Source organism: Hermetia illucens, chromosome 3 (genome assembly GCF_905115235.1).
Source record: "Hermetia illucens chromosome 3, iHerIll2.2.curated.20191125, whole genome shotgun sequence".
Classification (NCBI taxonomy): domain Eukaryota; kingdom Metazoa; phylum Arthropoda; class Insecta; order Diptera; family Stratiomyidae; genus Hermetia; species Hermetia illucens.
The window spans coordinates 19,862,556-19,875,410 of record NC_051851.1 but is presented as its reverse complement, the minus strand read 5'-3'; the positions used below and the strand labels follow the sequence as shown (position 1 = coordinate 19,875,410).

General features: G+C 45.4%; 1 protein-coding gene across 1 annotated transcript in view; it reads right to left on the bottom strand.

Moving 5' to 3' along the window:
• The window catches only part of LOC119651087 (unc-112-related protein), a 170,322-nt gene that overhangs the window by 7,846 nt on the left and 149,621 nt on the right, over positions 1–12,855 (bottom strand). The window contains exons 3-4 of the mRNA XM_038054437.1: positions 5,120–5,488; positions 4,683–5,057 (exon numbers count right to left, since the gene is read on the bottom strand). Coding sequence (XP_037910365.1) covers positions 4,683–5,057; positions 5,120–5,488 — 744 coding nt within the window. The remainder of the gene's footprint in view (positions 1–4,682; positions 5,058–5,119; positions 5,489–12,855) is intronic.

The window sequence follows — 12,855 nt, the reverse complement described above, 5'->3', positions numbered from 1 at the left end:
TTACCAGGCAGAGGCAAATCGTCAGACGCTACCTCATCTCTGCCCTGGGAGCAGCGTGACCGAAGCGGCTCCAGCATTAAGTTGATGCGGACTTGGGACCCCATCATTCTCAAAAAAAAAGTCTACTATCGCCAAGTACTCGACAGATTGCGAAAACGAATCAACAGGGTGCGCCCAGACATCGCTCGTAACTGGATCCTTCATCACGACAACGCGCCGTGCCATACCGCCCTCAGCGTGTTCCAGTATTTAGCCTCTAAAGGGATCGCCGTGTTGCAACAGCCGCCTTATTCGCTCGATATGTCACTCTGTGACTTTTTTTTTGTTTCCTAGACCAAAATCAGTGGTCAAAGAAACCCATTTTAAGTCAATTATGGACATCCAAGCGGGCGTGACGAGGGTACACGTACATCCCACTGGAAGCTTTCCAGAAATGTTACAAAGAGTGGAAACCGCGCTGGAATCGCTGTATAGCTGCCCAAGGGGACTACTTTGAAGGGGATGGCAGAGTAGTAGAATGATTTTTAAATGTCTCTTTACTTAATTGTCTGACCTCGTAAGTGAACCATTGTGTATAAGGGAGGAGATAGTTGATTCCTGGTGGTCAAAGGGTAGTATAGGTCCCGGGGCGAAACGTGGATTGGTACCCACGATGGAGCATAAAACCTGGGAAATGCCTGCTGAACCAACACCAACAGCTCTACTACCAAACCCTATCTCCACCTCCACGTGGTGACCACTGGGAGCTCTTTCTTGACGAAAAGCTGCAGACGGAGAAGGATGAAGGCGAGTCTCCCGCGCCTAAAAACGGGACAAATTGTACCAACTGGTCCTCCAGGTTGGGGGTTGGGTAGGGCTGACAACCCTACACGGAAAACAACATGTTACGAAGCCACAACAGGAGCCTCGGATAGGACGGATTTCAAAACGACGGACCCGGCAACGACAAAGGAACAACGATTTGCGCATTTTCTCATGGAACGTGCGCTCCCTGTACAGAGATGAAGCTGATAAGCAGCTAGCCGATACCCTGTCCCAATATAGGGCTGATGTAACAGCGTTGCAAGAGATGCGATGGACAGGGACCGGTTTCCTGGAGAAGAGCCACTACACCATATATTATAGCGGCCATCCAGTAAACCATGTGCTCGGAGTAGGTTTCTTAGTCAGCCAAAAAATGAAACCTGCTGTTATCGGCTTTGAAAGTATAAGCGAACGGCTATGCACTCTGCGCTTGCGAGGCAAGTTTAGAAATATAAGCCTCATAAACGTTCACGCCCCTACAGAGGAGACTGCAGAGTCGGAGAAGGATACCTTCTACGAGGCAGTAGAAAGAACCCTCGAAGCCTGTCCCAGATATGATATCAAAATCATACTTGGGGATTTTAACAGCCAAGTAGGGAAGGAGCCCGTATTCAGGCGATACGTTGGCTCCCATAGCTTACACGAAAAAACAAATGATAACGGACTGCGGACTATTCAATTAGCAGGGTCACACGAAATGGTTGTTGGAAGTACCTGGTTTGCGCGGAAAGCGGTCCACAAACATACGTGGGCCTCTCCAGACGGGACCACTTTCAACCAAATTGACCACGTGTTGATCGAACGCCGCCACCTCTCAGCCTTGATGAATGTCAGAACATATAGGGGGGCCAATATAGACTCGGATCACTATCTCGTTGGCATGGTGCTCCGAGCTCGAATAACAATACCACCTAGAATCCCCTCTGACAATCAGGTGAGAGTGAACACTGAAGCCATCCACAACACAACCCTCCGCGACACCTATAAGAGGGAAACGGATGCCGCAATAACCGCAGTCAATAGAGGACCTGGAGATGAAGCATCAACTAATGATCTTCACAACCACCTGAAGAACGTTATCATGGATACGGCCACAAATATACTTGGCCCCAGCCGCAAAAGGAGTCGGAACGGCTGGTTTGACGATGAATGTAAGCTAGCAACGGAACGGAAGAATGCCGCATACCGAGTAATGTTGCATTCTCAAAGAACGCGGGCACGCGCGGAGACTTATCACGAACTCCGTCGAGCGGAGAAGCGACTTCACAGACGGAAAAAGGAAGCCTGGGAGAACCAACAAGTCTGTGAACTAGAAAAGTACAGGGAGCAACCGCACCAGGCGCGGAAGTTTTACCAACAAGTCAGCAGGATGAAGCCTTATACACCTCGATGCTCATCCTGCCGAGACAAAGAGGGAAATCTGATTTCCGACAGAATGGGCATATTAGAGCGATGGGTTGAGTACTTTGATGAGCTACTGAACAACCAGAACATCGGCGAGTTGGAGGTCCCGCCAACTGAAGACGACGGACAAATACTGCCACCACCAAGTTTAGGAGAAACAGTCCGTGCAATTCATCGGCTAAAAAATCATAAGTCGCCAGGAGCCGATGGAATTACAGCCGAATTGGTTAAATATGGAGGCGACCAGTTACACCAAGTGGTTCATCAACTTGTGCTCAAGGTATGGGACAGCGAATCAATGCCTGACGATTGGCAGCGAGGCATAATCTGTCTCATACATAAAAAGGGAGATATCACACAGTGCAGCAATTATAGAGGTATCACGTTGCTGAGTACCATCTATAAGATATTCTCCACTATCTTGCTAGGCCGGATAGCCCCATACGCCCAGAACATCATTGGCCCATACCAAAGAGGCTTCACTCCAGGCAAATCAGCAACAGATCAGATTTTCTCTCTGCGGCAGGCGATGGAAAAACTGTTGGAATATGGACAACAGTTGCACCATCTGTTCATCGACTTTAAAGCCGCCTATGATAGCATAGCCAGGGTAAAACTGTACACGGCCATGAGAGAATTCGGTATCCCGACGAAATTAATAAGACTGACTAGGCTGACCCTGACCAATGTGCAAGGCCAGATAAAAGCAGCAGGATCACTCTCAAGACCATTCGACATCAACAACGGTCTACGACAAGGGGATGCGCTATCATGCGTCCTCTTTAACCTGGCCCTCGAGAAGGTGATCCGTGATGCTGAGGTGAATGCAAGAGGTACGATTCTCTTCAAGTCCACCCAACTACTGGCCTATGCTGACGATATCGACATCATGGGAAGAACCACCCGAGACGTCCAAACTGCCTTCATCCAGATCGAGCAGGCGGCGCGAGATCTTGGGCTGCACATCAATGAAGGCAAGACAAAATACATGGTGGCAACGTCAGCACCGAAGACGAATCAACCAACAACATCAAACCGCACTGGTCAAACACAAGCACGAACAAGAATAAGGATAGGGGAATACAACTTTGAGACCGTTGACAATTTCTCCTATCTAGGGTCGAAAATCACAACCGATAACAACTACGATGATGAAATCCGCGCACGGTTGTTGTCAGCCAACAGAGCCTACTTCAGCTTACAAAGACTGTTCCGCTCGAAACGTCTCACCATAGGGTCAAAGCTCTTACTGTACAAGACTATGATCTTGCCAGTCCTCATGTATTCCTCGGAAACTTGGGTTCTTAGCAAGAAAAATTGCGAACTCTTGGCCGCGTTCGAGAGAAGAATCCTCCGAAGAATTTTTTGGCCCCCTACATGAGGATGGACGATTCCGTAGCCTACACAATGACGAAATCTATGAGCGATACCATGACCGTCCGGTTGTGGATAAAATCCGGCTCAATAGGTTACGGTGGGCGGGTCACTTAATCCGTATGGATGAGGATGATCCCACCCGGAAAGTCTATAAGGGCAATATCTATGGTAGGAAAAGAAGACGAGGCAGACCCTGCCTAAGATGGAGCGATGGCGTGGGCCAGGACGCCAGACAGCTTTTAGGGATATCGAATTGGTGGACCTCGGCGCAAAACCGGGATGTCTGGAGTTCCTTATTAAGGCAGGCCTAGACCGGATACCGGTTGTTGCGCCGTTGATGATGATGATGATAGTTGATTCCTAAAATACCGCCCCTATACGCAATCCCTTACGGTTCTCTGAAATACGTTTCAACTCCCCCTCAGGACTTCCCGAGACGCCGGCACTCCTCCTATACTGCTCTGCGCTAAGTGCTCTTTGGGCGACCCACTCGTCGACCATCATGGGACAATGGGTTTCACTGCAGAGCGTAGCTAGCAATGGAATTGTTGCCCTGCTTAATGTATGACCTGCCCACTGCCATTTGCACCTTCCGATCATTTCCCTCACGAGTAACTCATCTGTAGCCTGACAAAGTTTAAAATTTAGTCGTGAACTATCTGGTTATCTATCTCTTTTTGGCTTTTGACTGACTAACAAATTTCGCCCAAACTTGAACAATAACGGAGATCTCAGTTTCGCATATTGTGTAACTTCGCTCGCCGTTCATATGGTCAAAATTACTCAGAGACAAACAGCCGCCCCTTACTTGTACGACAATGATTTCAGTATGCCAAGGCTTTAAAATAAGTGGGAAGTAAATAATTAAGGTTCTCTTCCTAAGTCCTAAGTTTATGGGTGACATCTTAACCAGTGGATCATAGGCCAAGAAGCGTTTCCTTGATAATAAGCTGAAAACTTTGTAATTTTCAGTTATAGTTATAACGATTACAGCTACAACAGAGAGAGATGAGATTATAAATAAACAAAATTGAAACCCCGAAAGGAGCACAGACGAAACTGTTCCACCTTGTTAAGGTTATACAAAAACATTTTACCTGTAGAGCAGCAAACATCAACGCCTCTTCCTCTGTGCAATCGATTTCCTCATTCAACAGTGCCCATTTCGCCTGCTCGTACAGTTGATTGATTCGTACTTGATCATATTTCGGATTCAAATCGAAGAACGTGTAATATTTGAATCGTAAGCAAAGCGTATCGAAATCACGGATACCCTGCTCCATAATGGAGAGCGATGAATCGAGCCAGCCGATATTCATCCGAGCCCTCTCCAAAAGTGATTTTGGTCGTACAAGTCTTGCACGCACATCTGGACTAGGATGTGGACTAGTTGCAAGATTCTCAGTGAAGTCACCAAGACTAGATGATGAATCGTTGAAGGTTGCGTAGCCATTTGAACTGTGCTTCCATGTCTGAAATGAAGGACGAAAAAGTTTAGAAGAAGTTTCAATTAGAATACGAAAATTATACTTACTCCTGTCGGCGAGCTGATAGGTGTGCTCTGTTGTGCTGGCTTGCGTGGTGTATGAACCGGGGCACAGGAGAATGTCCCGTTCTGTGGCTTATCTAAACTTCCACAACTGCCGTTGAAGGAGTTTATCGGTATGAAGGAATTTGTGTCAGGTGCTGGTTCTAGGTATGAGTGACCGTTTTGTTCTGCAATCGGGATCGCTCTTTTCGGAAACTCCGAGTAATTTTTCTTTAAATGTTCGCTTTCTAGTGGTTTGCAAAGCGATAATTCTTCTGGATGGCGAATGCCTAAATCTTTGCATAGATTCACGACGGCTCCGAATGTTTTGATGGAGAAGTCAACGCGGCAATCCAAATATCGTAAATCGGGGAGCTGAAAAAAGAAGGCGATTATTAACAACTTTCAACAAGAGAGTCTAAAAAATTAACTTGAAATGGGTTATTTTCTGTTTTTCTTGGTCTGGACAACCGAGGAACATTTGCACATTGCCCTGGCTTAAAACTAATGTGGTTTGTAACAATTTAGTTATGCAAACATCAGCGAATTGCTTGCAGACATTACATCGAATTCCGGCTACCGCGACGTAACCATTGAAAATTTCGCTGACACATTTGAAACAGCGACCATGCCGATGTTTTTGAATACACGAGGAATGCAAGCGTTATCGCATAACAACAAGAATCATAAACATTACAAGAAGCTTGAAGACATTAAACTTGCCGAACAACTCCAAACATTCCACGAACTTTAATCTGGATTTTGGTATTCAAAGCATGACTTATGGAGACCACATTATGGACGATACAGAAAAATATGTAGGCATAATGTGGAGCGAGCTTGTTTTCATGCCCAGCGGTGCCTAAATTGTCTGTTGTCCACCTTGTTTGGAGCTGAATCGCCCTAGGAGCGTCGTCTAGTTTATTTGCGCTGGTTTCTCTTTTTTTTTTGTTGATGACTGGTGCACACTTTGTACTCATATCCATACAATATGAGTCCGAACCACACAGATCTGGATTTGTGGGTAATTAGCAGAACGTACATGGTGGACAATCTAATTTAATAGTCCATTTGTTCTCCTGGCACTTAGTTTACCTGGGCGCACATATATAGTTACATGAGACGCTTACATGCATTAAAAGGCGTTTCACCTGTCTTTTACTTGTCGTAAAAGCTATTAGATTGTCGTTAGGCGTTGGGTTGAATCATTGTGTTGCCGGAGCTATGCTGTGAAGGCCTTTGTTTGGGATTTATGCGTGATCAGCTTTGGAGCTCAATTCATTTCTGCCTTATTTGTAGTTTGTCTAGAATATATCTCGATTATTCAGCGCCATCGGCTTTTCATAGACAGATTTAATATTTAAGAAGAATTAATGACTCCAAGCCTCAATTAGGAACAGCTCCTGTTGATGCGATCATTGTTAAGCAATGGTTACTTAGAGGATTTTGCATTACAGATATTGTCTGGGCTTTTTTGGATCACGTATATTTTCATGCGGAAGTATTTCGCAAGACCGCCGAGATGAGACATATGGTTGCTCTCACTTCCAATATGGCCAATCTGACAGCGGCTCTGAATGCTGTGCGTTCGAGAGAGCGGTCTAAAATGGATACAACGTGACGCCGTATAACCCGACCCAGACAAAGTAGAAACAATCGCGTGCTTTCTACTGCATAAGACGATAAAAGACCTGAGAAAGTTCTTGGCCTGGGTAAACTACTACCAAAGTTTCCAGGCCAAAGCCGTTGACCATAAAGCCCTACTTAATGGCTTCCTGTCTGGTCCTAAAATTAAGGAATCCAAGCGTCTGACACCATCAAGCAGCAGGTGATCGACGCTACACTTTTGACAGTCTCTCAACAGGATGCATTTCTAGCCTTGTTTGTCGATGCCTCACATATCGTAGTAGGCGCTGCTCTTCACCAGAAAGTGAACCAATGTTGACAGCTATTGAGTTTTTTTTTCGAAGCAGTTGAATCCCGCTCAACGAAACTACAACACTTACTATCGCGAACTATTATCCACTTCCGTTTTTCCATTGAGGACAGGCCGTTCACCTTGCTCACGGACCATAAGCCTCTCACTTTCCCTTACGGTAAAAACCCGGCAAAACGTCGACAACTTAACTCCACGGAACTTAACGTTTATTAGGCAGTTCACTTCGAACATTCATCAGGTGTCTGCTAAAGACAGCTTAGTTACGGACGCTTTGTCCCGAATCTAAAAAATCAACATCCCGGCTGCAGTGGAGTTTTTGGTAATCACTACAGCCCGCAAGGATGACGCAGATATTCAGAGCTTGTGGTCGGACTCCAAATACAAGTTCGAATTCCCTATCTTCGACTCACCTTCCTCTACCTGTTGCGAGATCTCCGAAAAGGGGCCTAGGCCATACATTCTGCCCACTTTCCGTAAGGAAGTATTTCGCTCAGTGCACGATCTAGCAAGTGTTTTTGGCCATCCGTAAACAAGGACGTCAGTTAAGTGTATCACACACATTACGAATTGAGTAGGAGTACTCCCTTGGTCGACAAAGCACTCACACACCATCATGTACTGAAGTCTTCTGTCGAAAATGGATTCCGCGCTTTGGTGTCCGAGCAAACCAGTTCGAGTTTGCTCTCTTCTCGAAGCTCGTAAAGTTCCTCGGTTTCAAACATCAGCGGGCAACTGCATACCATCCGCAGTCCAGTGGGATGCTGCAATGTTGGCATCGGACGCGGAAGGCCGCAATTATGCTGCACAACACTCTGACCTGGTTGCAGGTATGACCTTTTGCTTTGCTTGGTTTTCGTGCAGTTACTCATGAAGTTTGCTGCCAGCCCTGCTGCGAAGTTGTACGAGGAGAACCTATGACTCCCCGACGACCTGGTCCTCGCATAGAAAGGCTGTCTTGGGAAGACAGAATTATTGCGCCTGCTACAGGAGGCCGTCACAAAGCTGACATCGACTCCGCCATCTCGTCACGCGCAGTCAGTGATTAGCATCCCTAGAGAACTCGAGGTCTGCCGTCACGTTCTGGAGTGAAATAATGCCACCCGGAAATCGTTGCAGCCGTTGAAGAGTATTCGTTCGATCTCCTTAGACAGCGAAAACCTTTCTTCCAAGAAGCAAATATCACTGGAAGAAAGAGTATCCGTCGTGTCTGTTTCAACATTCGTCAGTCAGTCTTTGCACCTGATTACACTGAGCAATAAGCGCCTCCATGGACACACCGACTGATGCCAGCGGGCACGCTGGTAACCGATAAAGAACGCGAGCGACCATGAAGTCGGCGAGGAAGCGGGCCTCCGCCAAATCTGTTGTCTAGCCTCCGTGGAGTAAGTGGTTACGTAAAAGGGAAAGTTGAAATTATCACTTAACTAAATAATAAAATTGTAAACAGAATTGTTGGGTGATAGTTGAAAACCTTATAGTTGTGAGCCGATCCCGCTTGTGAACGGGACAAAGGCTGAAGAAAAAGAAGAAGTTGAAAAACTTACAGTTGATAATTTCCTTTCTCACCAGAAGGGTTCTTCTAAAGAAGGAAGGAGATTAATTCTTAAGCGCTAAGGCGACGTGCGTCGGAGTCGACCTAGTGAGGCCTAGGTATTTTCTCTGCAAAACGACCGTGAACGACTCCATCCTTTGCTCAAGGTATTTTGGCATAGTTAACGAAGAAGAAACATAATCACAGATGGATTTTATAAATCCCTGGACAGTTTATATGCTTCCCGCGAATAAAGTCCTCAGTTGGGCCCAGTCGCAAAGTTAACAACCTTCGCAGCTTTCTTGGCTTTATTCGTGATAGAGTTAATCGAAATAGTCAGACTGTATTCTCAAGAAGGCATTGGTGTTTGATTTGTATAGATTGAGAAGATTCTTCCACATTTTTTTATGAAAAAAGTGGATTGCTGACCAATTAACTTCTGGATCTCTTCCTTGGTGTCTCACGCTACCACTATGAGGAAATCACCCGTACATTGACAGATTTAAAATTTATCCGAAATGTTAACGTGTAGCGACGTTGTTGAAAGGGACAGGACTCTGCACTTAGCTCTGGGGCATTCTGACTGGGCTGAGCTTTTTCCGGTAGATTTAAAGGTTGAAAGAGCAATTTGATTCTTAATGATGTTTTTGACACCAAGGCAGAGGATAATGGTGCCTAGTTGGTATCTGAAGAGAGTGTGTTTGACTAGCTTTCGGGTGTGTAATTTTCAGGATTTCATCACTTCAGATGGACAATCCCTGCAATCTTGACATCTGGGAAGGCATCTTTGAGAATATCTTCCTCAGTTAATTATAAGGGATTCTTTTTGATTATTCCGTAGTGGAACATGCGGACTAAATGGTTTCAGATGGAGAGCTTTTTGTCTGAGGTTTCAAACAAAATTGTCCACTGCGTACCCGACCCCATTTTTTATCGAAAACCGTATTTGATAGCGAAAGTTCGAATAAAACGAGCCGTTAGCTGAAGGTTTCAAAACAACTGAAGAGTAAGAATAGCGCGGTGGATCGTCAACACCTGGAGAAAGCTAGGAGGAAGCGGTGCTAGAAAAGGTACCAAGATATAGTGCAAAGAGCGTTTGTAGCGACTTGGACCACGGAGTCTTGTTTATAACCTCCACAAATCAGCGGAATAAAGATTGGTTTCAGCCAATGATAATGCTCATCACCACGTGGGCCATCCCCTGTGACGATAAGCCTTTATACTAGTTCACCATCATCAATGGCGCAACAACCGGTATCCGGTCTAGGCCTGCCTTAATAAGGAACTCCAGACATCCCGGTTTTGTGCCGAGGTCCACCAATTCAATATCCCTAAAAGCTGTCTGGCGTCCTGACCTACGCCATCACTCCATCTCAGGCAAGGTCTACCTCTTCTTCTTTTTCTACCATAGATATTGCCCTTATAGACTTTCCAGGCTGGATCATCCTCATCCATACGGATTAAGTGACGCCCCCCGTAACCTATTGAGTCGGATTTTATCCACAACCTGACGGTCATGGTATCGCTCATAGATTTCGTCGTTATGTAGGCTATGGAATCGTTCATCCTCATGTAGGGGGCCAACAATTCTTCTCTCGAACGCGGCCAAGAGTTCGCAATTTTTCTTGCTAAGAACCCAAGTCTCCGAGAAATACATAAGGCTGCCAACAACCATGCACGGATTTCATCGTCATAGCTGTTATCGGTTGTGATTTTCGACCCTAGATAGGAGAAATTATCAACGGTCTCAAAGTTGTTGTCTCCTATCTTTATTCTTCCCGTTTGACCAGTGCAGTTTGATGTTGTTGGTTGGTTGATTTTTGGTGCTGACGTTGCCACCACATATTTTGTCTTGCCTTCATTGATGTGCAGTCCAAGATCTAGTGCCAATGGCCGCCTGCTTGATCTGGATGAAGGCAGTTTGTACGTCTCGGGTCGTTTTTCCCATGATGTTGATATCGTCAGCATAGGCCAGTAGTTGGATGGACTTGGAGAGGATCGTACCCCTTGCATTTACCTCAGCATCACGGATCGCTTTCTCCAGGGCCAGGTTAGAGAGGACGCATGATAGGGCATCCCTTGTCGTAGACCGTTGTTGATGTTGAATAGTCTTGAGAGTGATCCTGCTGCTTTTATCTGGCCTCACACATTGGTCAGAGTCAGCTCAGTCAGTCTTATCAATTTCGCCCGGATACCGAATTCTCTCATGGCCGTGTATAATTTTACCCTGGCTATGCTATCATAGGGGGCTTTAGAGTCGATGAATAGATGGTGCAATTGATGTCCATATTCCAACAGTTTTTCCATCGCTTACGGCAGAGAGAAAATCTGATCTGTTGCTGATTTGCCTGGAGTGAAGCCTCTTTGGTATGGGCCAATGATGTTCTGAGCGTATGGGGCTATCCGGCCTAGCAATATAGTGGAGGAGAATATCTTGTAGATGGTACTCAGCAACGTGATACCTCGCCCTATACACTGCTTTATGCAGAAGATGTTTTCCTAGCATCTAATAGCAAAAATGATCGCGAGCAACTTGTCCAAAAATGGAATGATCGCTTCATAGAACATGGTCTCAGATTGAATTTAAACAAAACTGATTTTTTGGCGACCGATCCCCATGAAACAGGCACAACCACTGTTAGCGGCAGTGATCTACCCGGAACTGAGCGATTTAAATACCTCGGGTAAACGCTATCAGCCAATGCAAAACTGCGTTTTGAAATTGTTTCACGCATTAACGCAACCTGGATGAAGTGGCGTTCCACAACTGGTGTTCTTTGTGATCGACGTATCAACGAGCGTCTCAAATCGAAAATTAACCGCAATGTCGTCCGCCCTATCGCTCTCTATGGTTCTGAGTGTTCGCCGACTATAAAAGACAATGAACCGCGTGTTGCGGTAATGTAGACGAAAATGTTGCGTTGGACTAGTAGCGTGACACGTTTTGATAATATCCGCGATCGATATGGAGTTGCACAGATCATGGAAAAAGTGCGAGAGAGGCGTTTTCGATGGTATGGTTACGTAATTCGCGCTAACGAGAATTCACTTGCCAAGATTAGTCTGAACATCGAAATCGATGGTAAATGACCAAAAGGCTGGATGGAGATTTAAAAGCCTCGAGATTACATGTAAATGAGGCATTTGATAGGGCCAAATCGCGAAACCGATCACGACGAGCCGACCCCGCTTGTGAACGGGACAAAGGCTGAAGAAAAAGAAGAAGAGTTAGGCGGCATGAAAAGCCATCGCATCAGCATACTCTTCATCGATTAAGCTTTTGAACTGTTCCTTAATACATTCTAAGTTTATTTTACCTTTCCGCTTAAGCCCGTTAATTCTACTCTTGACATATTTGGAGGAGTAGTCCGTATCTATATGTTACGGTGTCTAGTTCTGTTATTCACGAATGGTGGAACTGAAATTCAGTATCGTGGTGAATGCAATTCAGAATTGTGGTTAAATCCTCCTCCCACTTCATGAGCTGCTCATCATAGTAAATGAGAAGCGTCCTTCGAAATCATTGCTTTTTGTAGCAGGTCCTGCTTCCTGACCAGCGTAATAATAATTTACTTTTGTCACGGCGGATTTCACGGAAAATCGAAGTATCGGAGCTCGAATCCATCATTGCCAACATCACGCGCAGCCCATAGTAAATTATCATGTTCCACTGCCTGAACGGAATGCTTCAAATCCCGTGGGAGGATTGGTTTGTCAAATTTCATATATCTGTTTTTTTTTAACCGGCCAATAATTTCATCACGGCTGCTTTCATTATTCTTTTTCGAGCAGTAGAAAAATTCCTTTTACTAAATTTGCTACTAAAAATTGGATACTTTTAAAGCTTCTTTCCGATTTTCGAAAGGCGAATCTAATAAATGAGGTCTGATAATGATAATCAGGCATTGATTCGCTGTCCCACACCTTCAGCACAATTCGATGAACCACTTGGTGTAATTTGCCGCTTCCATATTTAAGCAATTCGGCTGTATGACTTATGATTTTTAAGCCGATGAATTGCATGGACTGTTTCTTCTATACTTGGTGGTGGCAGTGTTTGTCCGTCGTCTTCAGTTGACGGGACCTGCAATTCGCCGATGTTCTGGTTGTTCAGTAGTTCATCAAAGTACTCAACTCATCGCTTCAATATGCATTTTGTCGGAAATCAGATTTCCCTCTTTGTCTCGGCAGGATGAGCATCGAGGTGTATAAGGCTTCATCCTGCTGACTTGTTGGTAAAACTTCCGCGCCTGGTGCGGTTGCTCCCTGTAC